The sequence below is a fragment of the Tachypleus tridentatus genome, chromosome 12 (assembly GCF_004210375.1).
Source record: "Tachypleus tridentatus isolate NWPU-2018 chromosome 12, ASM421037v1, whole genome shotgun sequence".
In the NCBI taxonomy this organism is placed as follows: domain Eukaryota; kingdom Metazoa; phylum Arthropoda; class Merostomata; order Xiphosura; family Limulidae; genus Tachypleus; species Tachypleus tridentatus.
In genome coordinates this window covers 24,429,231-24,456,184 of record NC_134836.1, presented here as the reverse complement: position 1 = coordinate 24,456,184, position 26,954 = coordinate 24,429,231, and the positions used below count along the sequence as shown (strand labels likewise).

The 26,954-nt window shown below is 32.7% G+C and overlaps 1 protein-coding gene across 3 annotated transcripts; it reads left to right on the top strand.

Moving 5' to 3' along the window:
* Positions 1 to 1,030: 1,030 nt before the first annotated feature.
* Positions 1,031 to 26,413, top strand: LOC143235234 (E3 ubiquitin-protein ligase DCST1-like). 3 transcript variants are annotated; one of them, XM_076473195.1, is made up of 11 exons: positions 1,031 to 1,164; positions 4,229 to 4,356; positions 4,522 to 4,676; positions 8,098 to 8,197; positions 10,179 to 10,274; positions 13,110 to 13,236; positions 17,337 to 17,453; positions 18,679 to 18,821; positions 24,588 to 24,704; positions 25,108 to 25,293; positions 26,215 to 26,413. In XM_076473195.1, the coding sequence occupies exons 1-11, from the start codon at positions 1,038 to 1,040 to the stop codon at positions 26,281 to 26,283; spliced, it is 1,365 nt and encodes a 454-aa protein (XP_076329310.1). In that variant the 5' UTR covers positions 1,031 to 1,037; the 3' UTR covers positions 26,284 to 26,413. The 3 variants fall into 3 exon arrangements, with proteins under 3 accessions (XP_076329310.1, XP_076329309.1, XP_076329311.1); XM_076473194.1 differs by having other exon boundaries at positions 26,212 to 26,413; XM_076473196.1 differs by lacking the exon at positions 17,337 to 17,453 and having other exon boundaries at positions 26,212 to 26,413.
* The last annotated feature ends 541 nt before the right edge of the window (positions 26,414 to 26,954 follow it).

Genomic DNA, 26,954 nt, shown 5'->3' with positions numbered 1-26,954 from the left:
TTTCTCTACCATTTCTCCCATAAATGATATACAGGAAAGACCTGCTTTTTTAATTGCAGACTTTCGTGTTTGTGTTTGCTGTTGCAGTGGTCAGTCTCTAAAAAAGGAAATCTACAAGATTATCTACACTATTTTTGTAGTTATAGATAAAATAAAGTTTTTGTCTGTATACATAAAAAGTGTCTAGATTCATTATTTTCCCTCTAAGGAGAGTAACTAATATCCGTTATCTCACACAGAGGACCCTCTTAAAATCCTGTTTGAACTTTGCAGTTAATGGGGATTTCCTACCACATATACATTGAGAAATCAGTTTTCACTGAAAATACATTAGAAGCAAATAGGCCTCAAATTTATAGCGAAAATTACGTTAAAGAAACTGGAGTTAACGTGACTTTTACCACAAATTTTGAACTTCTCTGGAAAGTAAATTATTATATATTGAAAATAAAATATGTTATTAGAAATAAATTTATCTCCATCAATAATATTGCTCGAAAAAATTGTTACTTTGCTAGATTCTATTCCATTGTACTGGTTTATTTATAGACGGTAGTGTCTGTTATTGTAGACAGTAATCAGTAATAAAATATCATACTAAAGATGTTAATTGTTATTGGTCTTGTGCAAATAATGTAAGACGTTTTCACTAACAGTTACAAAAATTGAAATGTTAACACTAAAACACTATTTAAAACCTTTTTAAGTGTGTCTCACAAAAAAGTTTAAAGATTTAACAACTTAAAAATCACAGAAAAATAAAACTGTGTAACGTTTTGAAAGTTAAAACTAGTTAACGTGTAGTGAGTTTTACTAAGTTTCTTAAAATTTGCTTAAGTACTTCCGCTGTCAAAATGGGGAAAAATCAGATCAACGACATTCAACTCTTCTCAGAACACGTAAGGTTAAAAATGTATAAGGAGATCGAGTTTGTAATGGGATAACTTTCTTTAGTGTATAAACTTGTATTATTTTGGATTACGACTCGGACAGTTCTTTTTAAAAGCTGTTACTTTTTTGTGACAGACGTTTTTAGCATGGGAGTCATAGCATGCAGAAAAGGTTTTAAAGAGGCAGAGGAACGTTGCTTTCGAAAGCTATCATTTATCGGTTATCTCTTGTGCTGGCCAATGAAGCTAACTTTCATTTGCAGACTTGTTAACGGTAAGTGCTAACGCTATAGTATAATTATTTCTTTGATGTTTTTTTGTAATCACTTAATAAAGAAAGTAACTAACCTTATAGCAGTACTTAAGTTTGCGAGTGTGAATTGCCTGTTTGAGTTTGGTCGACATTTTGATTTGAGCCTAAAGAGACACAATGGTAGCATGCTGAAATGTGGAATTGCGCGTAATTCACTTTACGTTCACACCCAACAATTTGCCTCCCACAGTTGTAAAGGCATGGGTACATTATAAGAGTAATAGCTAAATCTCAGAGTTTTATCGAGTACAAATAAATCAAGAGTTAGTGGTTTGTGCTGATGACTAAATGACTTAGGTGCTCCGGCGTGGTCAGGTGGTTAGAGCGTTCGAGTCGCAATCTGAGGGACGGGGGTCTATAAAGTGAAGGTAACTCCACTGTTCGTTGGTAAACGAGTAGCCCAAGAGTTGGCGGTGATAATTAACTACCTTCCCTCTAGTCTTACACTGTTAAATTAGGAACAGTTAGCGCAGACAGCTCTCGTGTAGCTTTGCATAAAATTTAAAAAAACAAACAACTTGTGATTACATTGTCAATATCTTGATCTGATTTGTATTGTGAACTGTGGTGTTTGTTCATAAGTTTGTTTCTTTCCCGTGTATAGCAGACATTTCCAATTCTGTGTTTGAAAAGCTGCATACACAGGCAATGCTCAACATTCACTTTTGAAATGATGGTAAAACAGACATGAATGATGTTGATGCCAAATTTTATTTCACAAGCGACATATTGTACACTATGTTGTTAGGAATTAATCACACTATCATTCAAATTTTAAAATGTGACGTAACTTAAATAATGAAAATGTAGATTTACCATATGTTATTTATAGTATCTCTTAACATGAATGAAGTGATCAACAATTACTTTTCACAGTGGAACCAAGAGTGAAACATTGTTAATTTTTTTAAAGTCCATGAAATAATTTAAATTTATACTTTAACTTAAAAATTTTTCTCCGACTGGTGACGAGTAATTTGACTTGTTTAATTATAATGTTTAAATCCATCCACTGTTTCTATTTTAAGTTATACTCCTCTAGACCTAACTCATATATCTTTTCTCATGTACACTAAACATGACTATTAAGGTATATTTTGACATGTCATCCCTATCCGGCTTTGACTTATAACGACACAGTTATTGTAAAGCAAACTTAGGTATATTACTGTTTATTGTTTAGACGCATTTGCTAGTGTATGCCAGTAATTTGACTTTAAATTATCTGAAATTAAGTATTAAATTAAGAGCATCGTACTTTCTGATCATAGCAGTGCGTGTGATGTAATTATGAAGAGAAAAACTAGCTCTACATTTAAAATCAACTTTTTACAGTGACATTCTTGATGACGAGAAACCCACTTGAAATAAAAACTTATCTCAGAACGGCTGGTATGGGTATCAACACTTTTAATGATAAGCAGAGAACAACGTTTCGACTTTCCTGAAGATAACTTAGGAAGGTCGAAACGTTGTTCTCTGCTTATCAATAAAAATGTTAATAGTCATATAAGCCGTTCTGAGATACATTTTCACAGTGACATTGTTTCTTCGATGAATTACGAGTTGTATATGCGTAAATTAATTGCTATCGATGTCCTCCACTAAATTACAACCGAAATTAAGATTAAAAGAACATGTTTAGTTATAAAATTAATTTGTTCCAGTATGATCGTTTAGTAAATATTTAATAGGAATTAGTTTTACAAATAAGCACATTTAAATAATTGCCTAAATAATTCCAAATTGCCTAGCAACCATATAACAAACAAGTAACTGGTTTCTTGCATCAACAGTATTCGAGCCAACAGAATGTATTCTCATGACACCCTGAAGATGTCCTAAGAAGATCGAAACGTTGTTCTGTACTTTATTTTAATTAACGTTTTAATACCCTTAGCAACCGTCTAGAGAATACATTTTTACTTCAAGTAGGTTTCTCGTCATTACGAGTAACGTTAGGATGTTTAAATAATGACACAAACGTTACCGTTATTCTAAAATGGTGTTTGAAAGTAGTTCACGGTAGTGACGTACAACGTTTTTTATGTTTGATGATGAGAAACCCACTCCTTAGAAAATAAAGTTTGGAGACAGCGCGAGAATTAGCTAATAATAATGGTTGAAAAACGCAATGTATATATAATTTGTAGAATATTTATTCCACAAACACACAATTTTGGCATATACATATGCATGAAATAGTTGTTGTTACTGTTTTGTGTGGTTTATAGACGAACAGCTTAATAAATATGGAGAAAAAAAATCATGCACAATACATATATAGAGAATTATAATAATGAATCTTAATACATTCTAATTCTAAAATGAAAATGAAAAGATAGATGGTAAAATTACTATTAGTTTTAACTAAATAGAAAGTAACAGTAGCCACATAATGGCTCACAGAACAATAAAAATTATCATTCATAACTTTTTTAACGCAAACTCAAGTTTATTATAAAACATTTCGATAAACCTAAGTAAAATTACGACCTGTGTCTCCAGAATGTAACTTTATTAGCTTAGTATTTCGCTCACTAAAGCTTCGTTAGGAACTCGTATGCCTGGCATGGCCTAGCGCGTTAAGGCGTGCGTTTTGTAATCTGAGGGTCGCGGGTTCGCGCCCGAATCGCGCCAAACATGCTCGCCCTCCCAGCCGTGGGTGCGTTATAAAGTGACGGTCAATCCCACTTTTCGTTGGTAAAAGAGTAGCCCAAGAGTTGGCGGTGGGTGGTGATGACTAGCTGCCTTCCCTCTAGTCTTACACTGCTAAATTAGGGACGGCTAGAACAGATAGCCCTCGAGTAGCTTTGTGCGAAATTCCAAAACAAACAAACAAAAGGAACTTGTATAGATGACCTATTTTCCCTATTTCAGACAAATCCAGATAAAAATTAATTTCTTTTAAAGTTGATCGATAGTGGAGACTGGGTTTATAGTGACTTTGTTAACGAAATACTTGAACAATAGATGATTTTATTACTTAAAAAGTAATCTAATTTATATTTTATCCGCTGTTTAGTATTTTTGGGAGATCGTATGTGTGAGGGACGAAGTCCTGTTAACGTGGGATTCGGCGAGAGTTACGCTACGGGAGAAAAAATATCATCAGAAATGAAAATGGATTTCAGCCTAAACGTTCAGTATAAGGTATAATACGTATTTTCATTATGTTTTATGCATTTGTAAATTGATATTTGATATCTCTCTTCTTATCAATCATATAACTTTATTCTCATGTATAAAAAATTACTACTGTGTGGATTAGTTTATAGACTGGAACTATTAGATTGTCTTACGTAGTTTCTTTTCTAGTTGGTAATACCGGGTCAACAGGTTGATCAGTTAACTCCACAAGACGTAACCAGGACGATCAAAAATGAATTTGATGTCCACAAACGTTATTTTGACTACATTTTCAAGATAATTTGTCGAATTTTAGGTTTCATGTTCATTTTAGTCTTCGTCCAGTGAGTATAACTGCTTAATATTTCTACTAAATTATAAGTGGCTTTTTGCACTATTACATGTATATATATATGTAGTAGTTATAACCAGTTTAATGGATATTAAAGGGAGAAACTTGTATCTGCTGTTATGTATAGCGTGTTACACAGAAATAACGTAATTACGCTTTTTTGTTTTTGTATACTTTATATGGTTTAATAGCAAACGACTTTTATTATTATATGATTAAAATATGATAGGCACTATATTCCTATAATCATATGGGTATTATTTTATACAGAAAAAAAACATTTTATATTTCAGTTATTGTAAAAGCACTACATTACTCTTAGAATCAAAATGTGAAGGAGGTGATGGCCAATAATGAATATTTATTTGTTTATATATTTGTATAATTATATTATAAGCTACAATGTACGATCATCAATATGTTCATATTAGTACCTAACTGTGTAACATAAAACTTCCACATTTGAGCCCGGTATGGCCAGGTGGGTTAAGGCGTTCGAATCGTAATCTGAGGGTCGCGGGTTCGAATGCCCATCGCACCAAACATGCTCGTCCTTTCAGCTGTGGAGGCATTATAATGTGACCGTCAAATCTCTCATACAACTGTTGCTTTAAATTCTTCTCAAGTGAGAATTGAGATGAGCATTATTAAAAACAGACTGCAATAAATTCCATGTTCACGAAATTTTCTCCTCCAGTGTAATTATGATATTTATTCTCAGATAACGTATTCCTGTATACGTTTAGGGTTAACCTTTTAATAACAGTATTAAACTGGAAATTGGTTGAATTATCTTAGTTTGAGAACGTGACTGAGTTCTAAGTAGAAAGGTATAAAGAACATTTTAAGGATACTTTTTTAAAAAAATCTTTATTAATTAAAGACCAAAAAACAGTATTTATAGTAGCATAAATGGTAATACGTAGAAAACTAAATAAAACTTAACAGAAAATGAAGTTCAATGATCTCATGAATACTGTTCATAATTAAATTACCACATGACCAGTCAGTCTTTCATAACAATTGTTGCTTTTAACATACCGTTACCATCCATTAGGCCAGCTACTGTGACACACCGCTACCATACATTAGACCAACTAAAGAACATTTCTACATTTTTACAAGATTGCAGATGCTTAGCAGCACTGAGACCTGGGAACACAGTAGACAAGTGTTGGAAGGCAGCACCATTTTTGTCCATGGCCTTCACGAAATTCTTCATCAAACCAAGCTTGATGTGAAGAGGAGGAAGAAGCACCTTTTCATGTCAACCAGAGGATTCTCCTTGACTCTGTGTTCGCCAGGAACAAAAGTGCTTCTAGACCCCAGTCTTTCTGCTTGTAATGCTGGGATACAGCTCGACTATCCCAGAGACAGAGAAAGCAACAGTACTTTGTGAAGCCCGCTTGCATACCCATAAGAAGACCAATGACCTTGAGGTCCCCACACAGACTCCACTGGTACTGGTTGTACTTAACAGCTTCTAAAAAAGAAGCTCCATATTGTCATAGGACTCCTTTAGATGGACAGAGTGTGCAGTGGGAATGCTGGGATATTTATTTCCGTTGTGCAGAAGCACAGCCTTGAGACTTCGCTTGGAAGAGTCTATGAAAAGACGCCAGTCTGAAGGATTAATTGATTATCAGCCGTAGAACAGATTTTGCTGTTCTTCACAGGATATACTCGTATATTCTAACAATTGTTGAAGGGATCAATCAGATAAGATACATTTTGACACCTGTTGTATTTTACAGCTATTTCTTCCATCGATCAGTTACCAGCAGTTGGCGACTTATTGCTCATACTAGTGGTAGTCGTTTTCCCTTTCAATTGCTTGTGTTGATAAACTCAAATACCTTTTTTGTGTGTTTATTTGTTGATAAACACCGCTGGGCTATCTGTGTTGTCCTTTTTTTGGGCATCGAAGTATGATTTTTAAAGCAATAAGCCCTCAGAATTACTGCTGAGCAACCGCGAGAGATACAGAATCTGATAACAGATGATATTGAACAGTTAATGAAATAAACTGTTGTGGGATATTATGACATTTCTCTATAGATTGGAAAGGTCTCTAGTCTTCTCATTGTATTGCAAACAAGCCATCTTAACAGGGATGAGTAAATAACTGAAGAAATCACATGTTTATTCTTTTATATAAGTAATTGGAGTGTTGTTATAAAGTTTTGAGTAGAGAGGGCATTTCTGTATGTAATTTTTCTGTGCTAATACAACTTTATAGTCAGTTGGTAATGAAGACATATTAAATATTTGAGTGCAGTATAATAGCTCGCATTTTTAACCAGCCAGTATTTCAACAGAAGTGAAACCATTTTTGTTGATATTTATTCTGAGTTGTTGCTAAGTGACCGGTAGTTTTTGATAAAATGTTCAGTAGGTTTTGTTGAACAAATAATAGTGTTTCTCTGTTTATTTCAATCTTTTATTTGCTTCCAAGATATCCCCAGTAGTTCAGAAGTTAGCCTGAAAGCTTATAATGCTGGAACTCTTGTTTCGATACTCGAGCTGGACATGACACGGAAAGCTCATTGTATAGTCTTAAGCTCCACAACAAACAATCTTCCAAAATTTTGTCATCGGTGTTTTACAGATCCTAAGTTCTTCAAAAAGATAATAAAAAATTATGTGCATGTTGTATGAAATGTAATTACCAGTCTCTCCTTTTTGACCTCACTGACTCCAAACAAGATGTCGTTAACGTACTAATTTTAAGTTCGCATGTAATGCAGTATTGTTATCACCGTTCAGTAGAAATAGTGTTTCAGTCTCGAAAATAAAAACAAACGAAAGAATAATAGAAATATCTTTGCCATGCTTGCTTTAAAATATAAGACAAATAAAATGGAATAGAAATACATCTTCAATAAAACTACGTTTTGCCACCCGTTAACCTGACATCATTAGGTACTTGATGATGGCAAAACGTAGTTTCATTGTAAACTTTCTATCTCATTTTAATTTTTTTAATTTTTAAAGTATATGGAAAAACTGCAGTGTTTACATGTATGCTTAAATTTGTTATTTTAATAATTAAATATGGTGAACTTAGAATTAAGTACCTGAACCTTTTCAAAAGTGTACTGTTAGTTTCTTTCTTTTTCCTTTTAAATTATATCCGGTTTACAACCCTAAAATACAGAGTTCGTTTCGTGAAGCTGATATATTCGAGGTAACTCGTTGTGTAACAAGCCATTAGGAAAACATTCTGATGCATTCTGCACCGGTAATTCAGCAGTACGTTTATGGGCTTATATTACGAACATTTGAGTCTCGATTCTTCGCAGTGGACAAAGCAAAGTAGTCCATTGTCTAATCTGCACTGAAAATCAACAAGAAATTAATAAATTGTGACATTTCTTAACATTTTTGCAGCGTATACTTTTTTGTCTTTACAGAGCTAAAAACTATAACAACTCTTACCTGAGAGAAATTCAGTTTGATAACTTCTACATCACAGCCTACTTTCGTCACATAGATGCAAGAAGGAAGCGAAAAGTAAGTTTCATGAGGGGATTTTTAGCGATTAAATGTGATTGTCTTTTCGTAGTTTCGTTCTATTTCTCACCTGCTTTTATAATATTTTCATCTCCAAAAGATGTCTTAAATGAAACATTTGTTTACGTTTTTAATTCTATTTTTGTATAAAAATTAATCTTTGCTCAAACATTCTTTGTGCTCACATTTATCATAGTATATATATATACACTTTATATACATGAATTTGTTTTGAATTTTGCGCAAAGCTACACGAGGGCTATCTGCGCTAGCCGTCCCTAACTTAGCAGTGTAAGATTAGAGGGAAGGCAGCTAGTCATCACCACCCACCGCCAACTCTTCGGCTACTCTTTTACCAACGAATAGTGGGATTGACCGTCTCATTATATCGCCTCCACAACTGAAAGAGCGAACATGTTTAGTGCGACGGGGATTCGAACCACCTGGCCATGCCGGACCCATATAGATGAAAGGAACCTGGCCTTATTTTAGAATAAGTTTTCACACCTAAAGTCACAGTTTCTGTTTCTGAGGGAGTTACATATATAGTTTTACACAGCTTAGAAACTTTTATACGCGTCGAAGTATAATAATTTCCAATACAGTTTCTTGGTTCATGGTGCTATAACTAATTAGTGAAAAAAAAGGACGACTGGTGATCAAAGTAAAAAACAACGGAAACGTTTAGGAAACGACGCTTAGAACAAACGCTATTTGTCAAGTGTACTTTAAACCCGACGGAGTCGTTATTTGTAATTCCACACAATAAAAGTTTGTTTTTACTTTGGTGGAATTATAACGGTTTTTTTCTCTTAATTGTCAATCATTTTCTCATTCTGATTTCGAGTACAATAGCAAGTTTTCTTTAAAAATCTAATATTTGTTATATCATTGATGTTTGGGGATTTCTAAGCTTTCACATATAGGAGACTGATATTGTTTCTAAGCTATAACGTTAAAAGGATTCTTAAGTTTTACGATTGTGCAATTAGAAATAAATTTAACAAATTTCACCAAGGAATTAAGGAGACAAAAATGAACATTAAACAGTTCTTCAACCAAATTAAAAACAGGTGACACTGTTGTACGTTTTAGAAATTCCACTTATGCCATGAAATCAGTTGAATTAAGCAATTATCATATACCTCTAATCTATTACTAGTTGGAAAAAAAATTACGTAGTGGTGTTTGGATCAGACTTTTTTAACCATAGATTAACCATTACTTCCATACCATATCAGGACACAGGCTGGTCTGATATTATTCATAGAACAGCATACAGAAGGGTTAAATACCACATCAAAATATCGTGAATCTCTAATTAGATGGGGCTTTCAAAGGATGCTAGTATCTGAGATTATAAAGAGGAGGGGAGGATGAAGTACTTTTAAAGGATGGGTTTCGTGTTACCTGAGACGTCGTTAATGGATAATTCCAACGAATATCACTAGGATCCAAAAGCTCAAAATGTACTGCAATAGGGTAATGATGACATCGTGTAAGTAAAGTTGCAAAATTACCAAACGTTATCAGAGTTTCAGTCAGTTGGGTTGGATGATGTTTTGTTACATAGTTCGCAAGCAAACTGCTAAAGAGTGTTGTTAAACCTTTCTAAATATGATCGTCAGTTTATACCCTATTTTAATAAATAAATAAAAAATACCGTTATTCTGATCTAGATCTAAACGAAATACAAGATGCACTCACGACCTGTATACACATTTGAATTTACCAATAATTTACTCACAACAAAATATCAAATAAATATTTTTATATTTGCATGCAGATGTAATTTCCTAGGCCTTATTTCATATATATGTATTATAATGATTAGCATGTTATTATAAACCGGATTTTCATGAGAGATTTATCACTTTTACTTGGGTCATGAGATGATGAACTTTAGCCTGGTTATATTTTGTGTCTATAATGTTTTTTTTTCAATCAAGAATGTTTACTCACTCTTGAGTAATGTTTATAGGGAAAGAGGACACTGTTGCCTCTTAAAAGGGCAGAGAAAAACGAACTTTTAGACGTCTTAGATTTGCGGATGTCAGCAGATGAAAGAAGTAAAATAGTATGTAGACATAGTTATTAAAATATTAATTTAAATCTAGATCTACTAACCGTATTTTAAATAGAAGCATTTCTTGTTGGGTTTTTCTCCACATTAATGATATTAAAACGACTTAAAACACAAGCTAAGGCCAAGAGGCTTACAACTAACTTATGTTTGATAATAATCACCTCTCGTTTCAGTGGACTTTAGTTAGGTATCGTAGCGACGCAACCTGCATTAAATATATTACCTGATGTGAAAATAAGTGTTTGTAAATACCGGTTTTACACATATTTCGATAAATTACACCATATTTCTAAACTGGTAGTCTTGAAGATCTAATACTTTTCAGAAAACACTAAATGATCAGTGTAAAATTAACATAATTAAACATTATTCTTAAATCTGAAACCGTAGTGATAATATAATTAAACGTTATTCTTAATCTAAAATTTTAAATTTTAATCTGAAATCATATTACTAATAGAATCGAACGTTATTTTTAATCTGAACTCGTAGTGGTAATAAAATTAAATTTTATTCTAAGTCTAAAACCGTAGCGCTAATAGGACTAAACATTATTCTTAACCCGAAACTGTAGTACTGATAAAGCCAAACGTTGTGCTAACACATTATTCTTAATCTGAAACCGTAATGCTAATAGAACCAAACGTTATTCTTAATCTGACGCCGTAATGCGAATAGAATTAATATTATAAAATAATCTGAAATCGTAGTGCTAACAGAGAAATAAATTTATTTTTAATCTGAAACTATAGTGCTAACAGAATTAAACATTATTTTTAATCTTAAACCGTAGTGATAATAAAATTAAACATTATTCTTAATTTGAAACTGTAGTACTAATACAATTAAACACTATTATTATTGTGAAACCGTAATGGTAACATAACTGAAAAGAGTTCGTAATTTGAAACCGGAACGCTAACAGTTAAACATTGTTCGTACCCTGAAACTGTAATGCTGACTTAGTTAAACATCATTCTTCATATTTCAACATACGCTGGATATATGGATATATGGGAAAGTTTTATAAACGATCAGTGCTAAATATATCTTTAAAAATTATCACTTTGACCATTATTTTGCAAAAAAGTATTTGTTTGTTTTTATGAAAGAACAAATAACAACATCCTTGTTAACCAGGGATTGAACTAACTGTTGTTTCTGTGAATTTTGAACCGTATGAAGTAAAGCATTATTGGTGAACTTGTACAATACACTTCAAATGAGTATGTTTGTTGTAATATGAGTAGCTATATCATTATTAAAATGAAGTAAAGAGTTAATTTCGCATTCCATAGTAAATTTAATGAGTTTGTGCGCTTTATAGTAACACTAAAGAGTATACGTCATAATCTTTGTAGTTATGTTTGTAATTCCATCGATATAACTTCGTAATTTTACGAAATACGTGAAACAATTTACTGTAGAATATTTACTCGTTCCGTAATTACGTAAATTAGCCGCGGTAGCTAATGAACAACAGCAACATGGTGTTTGTTATAAATAAAGCAATTACAAGCATAATAGTTACGTATTTATGGCTCGTGAAAAGAGACGTGTTCAAAATATTTTGTTCGTTACTCAAATTACCTTTTACAGTTCTTTACATGGCATGGCTTTGGTGTATATATATATATTTATGCAATAAGTACTTGTAAATATATTTTTAATATTTTGATCTAGTAGTTTTATATAAGCTCTTTATGTTTTCTTTGTTGTTGTTTTTTTTGTTGTTAAGCCTTAAGATGGAATAATAAGTTATCTTTGTTGGGCTCAACATGGGTATTGAAGACAGATTTTTAACGTTATAAACCCTTAGGTTTGCTGCTGAGGCACTGTTTCAGATAATGTTAAACCTAAGAGAGTTGAAGTCAGTTTAGTTATAAAATTCACAGGATGTTTATATATAGTTTGAACACTGTAAAAAAGATCTTTTATTTATCTTTATTTATGATTTTCTCCAGAAACAGTAGATTTATTACATCAATGTTTAGATGTTTTCCATTCATCACAAAACTTCTGACAAAAGTGAAACACCTAAAGGTAGTTGTTAATAAATATATTGCTTTTGACATTAATTATTATTGAATAAAAACATAATAAAGTATACTATAACAAAACGTAACGCGTTTCTTTATCTTTCTTTAAAGATAGAAAGTTTCAAGTAGTTACGTTTTCCACTAAATAATGATAAATACCAACATACTTCACTATCCTGAAAGACACCACTACGTCTTAGAGAAAATGAAATTTGTTATAGAAAGAGTAGCAAAAATAATTATTGAGTTTCTTCTATTTCAGAAGTTATTTTAAATGCACATTTTCTCCATCTTTAAAGTTAACACCAGGGTTGTTAAGTTTGGCCTAATTTAGCAGTGTAAGACTAGAGGGAAGGCAGCTAGTCATCACCACCCACCGCCAACTCTTGGGATACTCTTTTTTTACCGACGAATAGTGGGATTGACCGTCACATTATAACGCCCCCACGGCTGAAAGGGCGAGCATCTTTGGTGCAACGGGGATTCGAAACTGCGACCCTCAGATTACAAGTCGAACGCCTTAACCCACCTGGCCATGCCGGGCCTTTTGTAATGAAAAGCAATCATCATTCACTAGAAACGAATATCTTTTGATTTTGTCTTATCTTTAATGTTTGAATAATTTTTATCTTTACAAGCTCATGATGTGAGCGGATTGTGGAGGTAAGCTACGGAATTGTAGTTTCACGAGAAATAGCTGATGTGACGATACAAAGTATGTGAATTGTTTTTATCTTAAATCGTGAAAAAATATCAAAAATTCATACCACTTAATTCATTTCTACAGGTGAAAGGATCGATTCGGTTAATTTTTCAGATTTTGGTGGTTTCCATTATATTGTTTGTTGACAATCTGCTTGTAGACGTCTTATTAATACTGCAGCGTTATAGCTGGATTGATTACCACCAGCTAGGTAAGGGTTTCCATTGGCTTCCCGTAATCTAATTCTTTTTAGCTTGTCATAACCGTATTAAGTAACGTAAAGTAATTCATGGGTAATTTGCTTTCTGTACTCTAACTGTTATCGTAATAAAATTATAATAAATAAAGAAAAATTGCAAAAATTACATATGATTTAAGGGTGACAGGGCCAAAAAGTACAGCAACCATGTATGGATGAATACACCAAACCATACAAAAATCCCTATATAAGTAGCCATAAGCTTATGGTTATTAGTCACTGGAAGACTCTATAGCACTATAGTTTAAATTATTTTATTTAGACCTGAATTCGTGCAACTGGCAGAAATTCAACATTTAGTTGTAAATAACATTTACTCTTGGAAAGATTTGGCTACTTGTTTAGTTATTTTTGTGTGGTTTTCTGTATTTATCTCTACCATGTTTCTATTTCATTTTTAATTTGCTATCCCTTATATCACTTAATTTTTGTTAAAATATTGATATTACTTGTGTCCCCTCTTTTTTCTTTCAACGACTTTATTAAAGAAGATTAATAAGTGAGCTCAACTTTAGCAGTTATTTGTAAGCATCACGGATTTATAGATTGAGTGCAGCAGTCATTTTTTCTCTGATCATCCATAAATACTAAGCTCTACCATACTTAGTGATAGTCACAATGAATTATTATAAACATGAGGACACCTATGGGTCACTTTCTATCTAACTCTTAACGCTATGTCAGCATAAGAAAAGGTAAAAGCCTGCACAAGTTACTTCCTGACAGAAATATACAGATAATGGCTTAAAAAAGAAACACTACTGTAAAGTCCCTTGACAGGGTGTTAAGCCATCACGTGTGACCAGTACGACATGTATGCGACAGTGTCTGGAATTCAGCAGGAGGAATACGACACATTACCTCCACGAGAAAGTTAATAAACTCACGCTTAGTTGATGGAAGTGGAAAACCCTGTGTCAGATGTCGTTCTAGAATATCCCATACATGCTCGATTGGGTTCAGGTCTGGTCGCCCAGAAGGCCATGACATATGGATAACGTGTCATTCTCCTCAAACCATTGGGCAACTACTTGTCTTGAAAGTACAGAACAGAAATTATTTAACACGGGACGAAGATGATCACTCAGCACCATTAAGTAATGACCTTGTCTTCTAAGGGTACGAGTGCACCCAAACCATCATGGAACTACCAGAATCTTTCACTGTTCGAACCAAGTACTCGTGGCTGTGGACTGTAAGTTGGTGGCACACGTGAACTCGTATATTTGTCGAGAACATGGTGAAGGATGATTCATCTGGTCTTATCACATTTAACCAGTGCTTCCGACTAAGGCATCTAGTTCTCTGGAATTCTCAACAGATCGTTTGATGAAACTGGTTGCTCTCAGGTTCAAATTTGCAGTAAAGTAATGCACGGACATTACAAGTTATACATGAATGGATCACTTTTACAGGCTACTACTTCTGATAAATTTTTAGGATTAACTTATGATACCAAATTAACGTGGATACAGCATACAAACAATATCCTGATTAGAATCTGGAAAAGAGAAAATTATGCAAGAAGTTTTTCAGGTAAAAATCAAGGTACATCACCTGATAATATAATAAAAAATCTACAAAACATACATTAGACCTATGATAGAATACGTATCTCCTGCCTGGATAAACATAACACAAAAACAATTAGAGAAACTACAAAAAATACAAAATTCAATCTTAACTTCAACCTATAAAATACCACGTAGTACTTAATCCACATCCATGCACAAGTATGCAAACATAGAGACAATATCTGTAAGACTCTTGCATAATGCACTATATTATTTTAATAAAAATTGGCATAAAATAATTTAATGTGTGATCTCAACAGATACTACGTACATGATGAACATAGTCCTAAGTACCTCTCTCCTTTAAATATATATGTAAGAAATATAAATCAAGCTGGCCACCATGTACTAGACGCTTAAAACTAGTTTTATTTTCTTTTGTTTTTTATGCTTTTTTATTCATTTTTTCTTTATTTTTTATTTTTATTTTATTTTTCCGATAAATACATGGAAAAAGGGAATATATATATATAAGTGGGAAAAAACGAATAGAAATATAAAAAATAAAATAAAATGGAATAGAAGTAAAAAATAAAAAACGGATAAAGGAAAAAAAGGGCAAATTAAGATAATACATGGGCATTGCCCTAAAAAGGTCCGAAATACTGTGGGATACTCTGGCCCAAAAGCACTACAAAAACAACAAATTCTTATTGGTAGCCGACATGAAAGCTAGGGATGGAGGAAGAGGTCCTGTGCACTTGACCCTCCTGGGTATTTAAGAAATAAACATACCCAAATACCCACAAAGAAGAAGCGAAGCGGACATTACAAACCTGTAATATGTGCTTCTGCCAACTTTTGCCCTTTACTGATGATGTCTTCCCCTCGGAGTGCCGTGTTGACATTGCTTTAGATGCCGTTGCTCGTGAAATATCAGCAAGATGATCTGTATCTCAGAACCGCTGGTATGGATATCAACACTTTTGTTGATAAGGAAAGAACAACGTTTTGACCTACCTAGGTCATCTTCAGGCCAACTTGAAAGGCCGAAACGTTGTTCTCTCTTAACCAATGAAAGCTTTAATACCTATACCACACGTGTCATGATACATTTTCATTTCAAGTGGGTTTATCGTCATCAAGAGCAAGATGATCTGTCTTGAACATCAAAGCAGGTCTGATATTTGAAATCTAATCATTCACCGTTGTTACATTAAGGCGTGGCTGAAGTTAGAAATGTAATTACTATTGTAACATCAAAGGAGGTATAAAGTTCAATATATATTCACTATTGTAACATTAAAGCAGGTATAATGTTAGAAATATAATCACTATTTTAACATCAAAGCAGGTATTAAGTTCAATATATATCTACTATTGTAACATTAAAGCAGGTATAAAGTTCAATATATATTCACTATTGTAACATTAAAGCAGGTATAATGTTAGAAATATAATCACTATTTTAACATCAAAGCAGGTATTAAGTTCAATATATATCTACTATTGTAACATTAAAGCAGGTATTAAGTTCAATATATATCTACAATTGTAACATTAAAGCAGGTATAAAGTTCGAAATATAATCACTATTGTTACATCAAAGCAAGTATAAAGTTCGAAATATAATTACTATTGTAGCATTAAAGCAGAGCTAATGTTCAAAATCTAATCACTGTTGTAACATCAAAGCAGAACTGAAATTCTAAATCTAATCACTGTTGCCTTTTTTTGAACTGTTTGCATTTTAACTCCAAACTGACTGTACATCTTGTATCTGAATTATGATACGTTGCAAACATACATATATAAACTAGAAGATTCACGTGTCAGGGATTTTATCTGAGGAAACTGACGTTTACCAGGTTATATGCTATTGTTTTACATAAAGACAATAAGAAATGTAATTTTCATTGATGTTCTGTTATCTGTGCTTTAGCTAATGGCAGAATGTATGGTAATAACTTGCCTATTTCTGGTTTATCTTGTTTAGCATATATAATATGAACACATTAACTGTTTTCTACATCATTTTACTAATCTCGGAATTTTCACAACCTTTTACTTAGACCGATTATATGAGGTTTATTCATAAACATGTGATACAGAAAATCGTTGTTTTCGTTCTAGTTCTCTTTGTTCCATTGTTGCTCTCTAGCAGATAATTCCTACTCTACTCGGAGAAATATTGTTGCAATTTCGCGCATACTATACAACAGGTAAACAACAGCAGTATTCTAGCCGAGTAGAAACGTAAAAAGAAAAGAATAGTTAACTACACTAATTTCCAGGTTGATTTTTCGTACAGCCTTCACCATATTGTATGAGAACAACCAGACATGTTATTATCACTTGTGGTTATGGGTTAACCTGACACTTCCTATTAGTACAGTGCGTTTGACTGACATCAGTTATGCCCGATTTCTAACCTGAACAGGTCAACGAAAAACATTTTGTAGCCAGAAAGCTATTGATTAACTTATAGATTTTTAGGATTTCTGTATCTATTTGTAATTGTTGTTTTTTTTTACTTAGGAACTCATGACATCAACGTAATCATTTATGGCCATGGAGCTGTAGCAAATTTAGTAAGGGCAATTTTAAAAGGCTTTAATCAAACTCACACATTGGATCAAATCTCAACAAGTGCTGGTAGGAAATATTTTAGAATGGTTAATGATAAAGTAACGGTTAGCTTGTTTATTTCTAATTTAATAGTTTGATGAAAAGCTTTGCATAATATATAATTACTCCATTTTATATATATATGTGTTATATAGTTTGTTTATTATAATTTAAACATTGCTTCATAACAGTTTGAACCAAATAAATGTCGGAGAGCCAGAAATGATTTTTAAGGTTTTATTGATTTTACAAATCTTTAACACACACACAATACTTTATGCTGTATGCACGATATGCATCATCGTCCATTTGAACAAAATTTATTTTAATGTGCAAAATAAATGTTTTAGAAAAGTTTATGTATTTTTTATTCTGTAAACAAACCGACAGAGGTAAAAATCAGCGACAGGTCATTAGTGTTAGTAATCAAATAGTTTCTCATTAAATACGTGCAGAAAAAATAATAATTTTGAGACAACAATTTCACGTTAATAGTGTAAACCCAAACAGAATGTTAGGTGTTTCACTTTTCTAAGGTTTTGTGTTTTTATTTCTTTGAGTTTGAAAAGCTCGAATCTCTGTGCTAACATCGAACCACAATTTTATTACTGAGTCACTTTTTTATTTTTCAGCAGACATTTTCTCAGCATTCCCACAATTTTTCTAATTTTGCTGATGACTGTGAAGATATTTGTCTTACCATATCCATCTTCATCAATTGAAGTAACAAATTCGTTGGCTTCTATAACCAAATGATCTGTTTCCATATCAATCGCTGTTTTTAGTCCTTCATTGCCTATCTGTTATAACTTACGTAGTTCACCAGAGTTATCTGTAATAAGGGGTCACTTTTATTTTATAAAACATCACACACAACTAAGTGTTATCCATGAGCATGAATTACGTGATGATGTGTGTTATTAAAAGCGTAACACATTCGACATAATCGTATTACTCAGACAAATTAATAACATCAATGAATATATATAAGCCTACCCACCTGTAATGCTAAATAACATTAAAAAACACAATTGAAGATCAGTTGAAGTTCATTTTAGCCGTTTTCTAACAACAGCTAAGGTTGAGAAACACTTTAGACGAACTTTCACGACATACGTTAACGATAATATTAAAGTGTTCTGTCACGAAGAGTAAACTGCCAATGCTGTTGCTGATACTTATGTGACCCATTTTGTGAAAATAATGACCTGCTTAAAATATTTTACTCATAGAAGATTTACTTTTTTTATAGTTTGTCTTCCATCTCCTCGTTTATCTGATGTAAAAGAAAACACACTGATTTACATAATTTACGCACTGATTTGGATACTGTTCTTTATTGAAGCTTATGGAATAAGAATGCGAAGCAGAATTTGTGGATTCTTCTATCCAAAGGTATTGGTTATTTCACCATGAAGATTTTCTTGTTGCTATAGAAACTCAAATCAATACAAATGAAGACTTGGTACCATATAAACTCAATCAGTAAAAAACATCTCATTACCGAGGAAATGTAAGATGGTGTTTTGAACTATAATATTCCACCTCTGGTTAAATAGGTTTTGGTTTGTTTTGAATTTTAAACAACATCATTCGAAGGCTATTTGTGCTAATTTAACAGAAAATGCAACTAGTTAGTACCACTCACCGCCAACTTTTGGGATACTCTTTTAATAACGAATAGTGAGAGTGACCGCCACCCTACGGCTGAAAGGGGAAGCATGTTTTCTGATGGGGATTCAAAACCGCAGATTGCGTGCTGAGCACCGTAGCCATCAGGCTATACCAAGCTTCGAGTTAAATAGAAAGGTTTATAAAAACTACAAGAAATTACCTATACACTCATTAAAATCCCCCTAACTAAATAGAAAGAAAAATCATAAAAAGAAACAGCTTATTTACACGATAAATCTGTGTGTGTGTGTGTGTGTTTTGAATTTCGCACAAAGCTACTCGAGGGCTATCTGTGCTAGCCGTCCATAATTTAGCAATGTAAGACTAGAGGGAAGGCAGCTAGTTATCATCACCCACCCCCAACTCTTGGGCTACTCTTTTACCTACGAATATTGGGATTGACCGTAACATTATAACGCCCCCACGGCTGAATGGGCGGCACGATAAATCTAAATTCATATTTGAAATATTTGTGACTGAAAATACTGTATGTACTTTCATCTTTAGTATTTGTATTACTATGCACCAGGCGATAACCTCGTTCCCGGCCTAAGGTGTATGTACTAAAATTATTTAAGAACTCAAACATTGTTTAGGAAAAATGAATACAAAATTGAAATAGATGGGAATGACTCATTCACCTTTTTTACTACGTAAGCCCAAAGAATTTTTTTTCATATATACAGCATTATTTAATGGAATAATATATGTGTGTGTGCGTATATGAGAAGGATATGTTTTTTTTTTTTTAATCGATGAAACCCTTAAATAATGCTTTTACTATATTTTGTAGCTGGTAATGTATGAAACAAAACCTACTAAGCAGAATATGGAATTGTTGTACATAAGTTTAATGGAAAGAAGTGTAAAAGCAAAATATATCTTTGAACAAGATATATTTTGTTGAAACACCTCGTCTTTGCAGGTAATCATCATCTTTAACCTAAATCTTAATATTTTTCGTTATAGATCTCTTGGTAAAGCGAACTTATAAAAATAATGATTTTTTTTTAAATTATCATATGAAAAATATCAAAATAAACTGTCTTGGGTTATCACTATTTCATTTTTTTCCCTCTTTCATGAGTATGTCTACTTTTATACTCTCCCATAAACTGTTAGCAAAGTGACTAAGCCATTGCCACTAATAACTTTAAGCCTGATTGTCGATTTTTAGAGGACTCTACTAAAATGGTTGAAAAAAGTATGATAGTTATAGAATAGTGAATGATTTAGATTACGGTATCAAGAAAAATAAAAAAAAAAGTTGTCTTTCTTTTGCGTAAACTTGTGTGTGTATTTGTACTGGTGCAAATATGTAGATGACACGGTTGTGGGATTCAGATCTACAGAACACATACTTAATTTTTTTCAATCATATACATCATATACACATGAAACAAAACAAAAACTCAACATACTAAGAAACCAAATAAACACAGCCATAAAACTATGCTCACCAGATAAAATTAACGATGAAATAGACAAAATAAAACAATACTTCATCAACATCAATAAGCTTCTTCCAAAAACAGTAGAAAACATTATACGCACACACCTAGACAGAAAGCAAAATCAACCAACAAAAGTAAACATATCTCACGAATCAAAAAATCACGAAACCATATACTGCTGCATACCATGTATTCCCGACATTAGCAGAAAAATAACTAACATTTGGCAAAAACCTAGTAATAAAATGTGACATTCCAGTTAGTAAAAACTACACTGACAAACATCACAGCAATATTATTTATAAAATACAATGTGATAACTGCCACGACTTCTGCAGTGTTCAGAAAGTCACTGTGCACTTGTATATTTATTAACAGACAAAATTGCACAGTGACGTTCCGAACATCCTGTATATTGGGAGAAACAAGTAGAAAAATGGAAACCAGATTTAAAGAACATAAAAATTCACCTTCACACGTTTTCGAACACTGCAAGTCAAATAAACACATAACCATAGAAAACACTCAAATACTAAATAAACACACAAACATGAACAAACGCAAAATTAAAGAAGCCTTACTTATACAACAACTTAAACCCAAAATAAACCAATATAAAGGAACGCCTTTATACCTATATTAATAAAATAAATAAAATTATATATTCAAACATCTAATACCGCCCTCTACATTTCGACACACAGTTACACAACCCCTTTCAAACATGTGGTCAGCTTCCGGTCAGTTACCTCTTTCTTTGTGAACCTGACGATGACCGAAAAAGGTCGAAACGTTGTTCGCTCTTCTATGTAAAGTGTTTTCTCAGCCCAAACGAGCCGTTTTTGCATATAAATTTCTCAACAAGTGGGTTTCTCGTCATCACTGAAAAATGAAGTACGATGGGTTAAAATAAAAGGCAAACCTTTTCTTCAACTTATAAATTTAAAATCATTACATAAAAATTCATTAACCATGATTTGAAGTTAACACAATACATTTCAATACGTAAATGAATTCAGTGATGTCGAGAAAACCCACTTGTAGAGAAATATATATGCAAAAACGGCTCGTTTGGGTTGAGAAAATATTTTACGTAGAAGAGCGAACAACGTTTCGACTTTCTTCGGTCATCGTCAGGTTCACAAAGAAAGAAAGAGGTAACTGACCGGAAGCTGACCACATGTTTGGAAAGGGTTGTGTAACTGAGTGTCGGAATGTAGAGGGCGGTGTTAGATGCTTGAATATATAATTTTATATTATTTATTTTATTATATTTAATATAGGTATAAAGGTGTTCCTTTGTATTGGTTTATTTTGGGTTTAAGTTGTTGTATAAGTAAGGCTTCTTTAATTTTGCGTTTGTTCATGTTTGTGTGTTTATTTAGTATTTGAGTGTTTTCTATGGTTATGTGTTTATTTGACTTGCAGTGTTCGAAAACGTGTGAAGGTGAATTTTTATGTTCTTTAAATCTGGTTTCCATTTTTCTACTTGTTTCTCCAATATACAGGATGTTCGGAACGTCACTGTGCAATTTTGTCTGTTAATAAATATACAAGTGCACAGTGACTTTCCGAACACTGCAGAAGTCGTGGCAGTTATCACATTGTATTTTATAAATAATATTGCTGTGATGTTTGTCAGTGTAGTTTTTACTAACTGGAATGTCACATTTTATTACTAGGTTTTTGCCAAATGTTAGTTATTTTTCTGCTAATGTCGGGAATACATGGTATGCAGCAGTATATGGTTTCGTGATTTTTTGATTCGTGAGATATGTTTACTTTTGTTGGTTGATTTTGCTTTCTGTCTAGGTGTGTGCGTATAATGTTTTCTACGGTTTGTGGAGGAAACTTATTGATGTTGGTGAAGTATTGTTTTATTTTGTCTAATTCATCGTTAATTTTATCTGGTTAATACCAAATTTATTCAAAAACCCGGCACAAAACTGAGGTCTATACTATGTAAAAACTACACTGACAAACACCACACCAACATTATTTATAAAATACAATGTGATAACTGCCACGACTTCTATATTGAGAAACAAGTAGAAAAATGGAAACCAGATTCAAAGAACATAAAAAGTCACCTTCACACGTTTTCGAACACTGCAAGTCAAATAAACACAACATAACCATAGAAAACACTCAAATACTAAATAAAGAAACAAACATAAACAAACGTAAAATTAAAGAAGCCTTACTTATACAACAACTTAAACCCAAAATAAACCAATATAAAGGAACGCCTTTATACCTATATTAATAAAATAAATAAAATTATATATTCAAACATCTAATACCGCCCTCTACATTTCGACACACAGTTACACAACCCCTTTCAAACATGTGGTCAGCTTCCGGTCAGTTACCTCTTTCTTTGTGAACCTGACGATGACCGAAAAAGGTCGAAACGTTGTTCGCTCTTCTATGTAAAGTGTTTTCTCAGCCCAAACGAGCCGTTTTTGCATATAAAGTACTTCATTTTTGTTTTCTTAAATGGTTTTGTATTTTCTGGTAGTATATTATTTAACGATTGGTTTCGTCCATATGGCGTGTAATCATTTGTAATAATGGGGGGAGGTAATGCACTTCTTGACCATGTCGCGAGTGTAAACTTAATTTTAATTTTAAGGGTCGACTTGAGGTCAAGATTCAAGTGAAGATGGAACGTGATGTATTGGAATATTGTGCATTACTCAAGATTGAAATGATATATTGTAATATTGTGCATTACCCAAGATTGAAATGAACGAGGAACGTGATATATTGGAATATTGTGCATTACTTACCTTTTCATTTTATTGTAGAATTTTTTTTAATGTTTTGCTTGATCTGAATGTGTCCAGATATAACATTAACTCATAATCAAGAAAACGCTGAGTTGTTCTTTAGTCTAAACAGTGCACGTCCTTCAGCTATGTGTGCCCATGTTGCCACTGCATGATGTGCAAGGATATCAGTGGCAGCAGTGTTTATCATTGGCGGAGCAACTGATACCTAAAGGTTACAATTTGTAAATGTTGAAAGAGAATAACCAGTCAAGTGAAGTGGGGGCTAATCACTGTGAGTCAATCAGATGTTTCCTGTTAAGAAAGAAGCTTTTGGTTTCAAATAGTCATTCTTGGCTTACTTTGTAACTCGGTCTATGGAAAGATATTATGAGAGACAGAAACTGTTTATTCATCCTCATAGCCAGTAGAAATAAATAGGAGAGATTGTTACACTGTGTTCTGAATACATGATATATTTCGTCTCTATATCACATGCGATTATTCTTAAAGATGAATTTGCAAAAACCATACGTGAACGTTACACATCTTCCTGTTGTATAATTTCTATCAACGTGGGATTTATCAGTCAAAATATTTGAATTGAAAATATGAAACATTTTTTGAATATCACTATTTATTTTGTCGTCCACTATAATGAGGGGGCCTTAAGACTGCTATTATCCTTAATCATATATTTTAAATAATTTTTCGTTCATTGTTTTAATTCATCACTTACTTCTATTTGTTCATTTAGACCTTTCATTTTCTTGAACTCTTTCTGCCTCTGATTGCAGTTTATCCTTTGTTTCTGTATATTCCTGTGATTAGTAAGTTATTACAACTGCCCTTCAGAATACTTGGTTGATCTTGAGTTTATTGACTTTTGTAATATTGAGTTTACTTGAATTTTGCTTATTTCTTATTTAGATTATGGTAAGTCGACTAAGATTTAGTGTTGAAGTATATAGAGTAAAATGCGTAGCGGAAGCCCAAGTACTTGTATATTGTTTGTTTGTAGTTAAGCACGACGTTACATCATTGGATGTCTGTAATCTGCCTACTGGTTTTGTCTTACTGGGAAGGGGCTTTAGAGTGTATCAACAGAAGTACTGAATACAAGTCTGTAAAAATTATACTTTCATTGATTGTGTGATTTGTTTTCGGTCATGTTTAGTTAGAAACTTCATCTGACTATAAATTGTGGTCTTTACATCATCTATAGAACTGATGTGAAATGTCGTAGTAAACTTCAATTTCAGAGATCGAAAAAGAGGATTTTATTTCTATATAATGAGTGGTTGAAGAGGAGACATTCCTATCTGCATTACATGAAACAGAAAATTCGGAAAGCTGCAAGACGAAACCGTTTGACATCAGTAAGTCGATTAATTTACTCGCATACATACATATTTTTTACAATAAATATAACACACAAAACTGGGAACGTGTATTATTGTGATTATTACGTTTAGTTCTTAAACTCTAATAGAAAAAACGCAGTTACCCACTTTGATACTATTCCATAAATAAACTTTTTCACTTTTCTGTAGTTACTAAAAAATAACAACCATAAAAGCTAAATGTCAAAAAGTCAGTTTTCTTTGTTTGTAGTTGATAAAATCAACTAAAACTCTTTTTGTATCTTCCTCTTATTTGAGAAACTTTGTTGATCAAAATATTAAAAAAAAACTGGATACGACAATAAAAGATGACTACCATGTAAAAAATAAAACATTGTAAATATCAAATGTTAAAATGGTCATTTTAACTACCGTATAGTTCAAACCTACCTTTTTGGACAAACTGCAGAGAAAAAAACCCTTTCTAGCCAAGTTGTTTACTTTATTTGTTCCAAGTGGCAGAAAGTGTTTGCTTTGTGAAGAACCAGAAAAAGCCGATTTCCACTTCTGTGAAAACAAGAAGTGTGACTTCTGTTATTGTAGACAATGTTGGGATGAAATTAAGGTATGTTCATGTATTTGAAATGTGTTTCAAATATTTTATTACATTTTTATGAAGAGATATAATCCAATACCCTATGAAAGACTGTCATGTTTTAACTGCTCAGAGACTTTGTTATTTTTTTCTGTTACCCGTGAAGAAGAGCCTAAATTAAGTACATTTATTTATTTTATTTATTGTTTTGGTGATACCATTAAAGTAACAAAAAGTTTGGAAATCTCCGACATAAATTTATAAAAGTTGCCAATAATTTCGGTGCTCTAAACCTATTTCATTTACATAGTAGAGAACAGCAGATGGATATTCAGAAAATCATATAGGGTAAAACTTCTCTATAATTTTCAACTTGAAATGGTTTTAAAATTAAGATTAACGCTTTAGGACAACGTAAAACTTATTGGTCTATTTCAGCTGTTCCATCCTCTAAACTAAATTAAAATAATTTTTAAAAATCTTAAACCTTTATCGTTTATATACTCATCAAGCTTTTCCTTAAACTCCCCTAAATTTCCTGCCTCAACAACATTCAAAGGCAACCCATTCCAAAGGCCAATAATCCTGATAGAAAAATGAAACTGTGTAAGCTGAAGATGACTCCTACCTTGTCAAAATCTATACTTCTGTACCCTACTTCTATTATTCTCACTGTTAAATAAGAAAAAAGATGATCTATCAGCACTATCAATTTACAATTTTGAATACATCAATTAGATCCCAACTAACTCTTCTGTTTTCAAGGGAAAACAATTTTAAGAGATTTCAGCCCCTCCCCGTATGGTAGCTCCACCATCCAAGGTACCATTCTCGTTACCCTTTCCAACAGTTACGTGTCTTTCCTGTAGTATATTGTTACAACTTATATGATGATGTGAATTGTGTACATAATTAAACAAGTAAACGTGTTTATCTTTCTTGGTACAGCAGTGTTATGCTTGCAATACCAAAGACTATGATAATGGATCAGATCTTACAGACGATGTTGATGACTGGTGAGAAAAAAAAGAAACTCAAGTGATTCATTAATCATCATCGTTAAATTTTTTACAGAGAGTGTGGTTGTGTATTCTACTTTTCGCTGTAAATTTCAATTTCAGGAAAGCATAGGAAATAAAATTAATGTAATGAATAGTTTCATGGTGTGTCTGTCTTTCATTCGTTACAAGTGAATTTATTTCCGAGATTTTTACACAGTCGGAAGTCAAACACAAAAATCACCTACTACAGGAAGTTTATGTGAAGAACAAAGAAATCACTTGGAAATCAGAGAGCAAAACAACACATTTTTTTTAGTATTCAAATACATAAACTCAAACGATTATTATTCAAATATTTTCTATTACTGTTACAAGTTCAGTGTTTGTTTGTTTCTTTGTTTAGAATTAAGCACAAAGCTACTCAATGGGCTCTCTGTGCTCTGCCCACCACGGGTATCGAAACCCGGTTTTTAGTGTGTAAGTCCGCAGACATACCACTGTGCCACTGGGAGGCCAAGTTCAATGAAAAAAGCTAGTAACATTCTGTTATTTTGATTAGATCATTCAATTTTCTAGTCATAATTACTTATACATTGCTAGATAATGGTAAGACGATAAAGTAAATTTATGCTAACGTTGTGTAGTGGAAATTTCCGTAACTAGTAACTGTGGCTATCTACTAATTTTGCT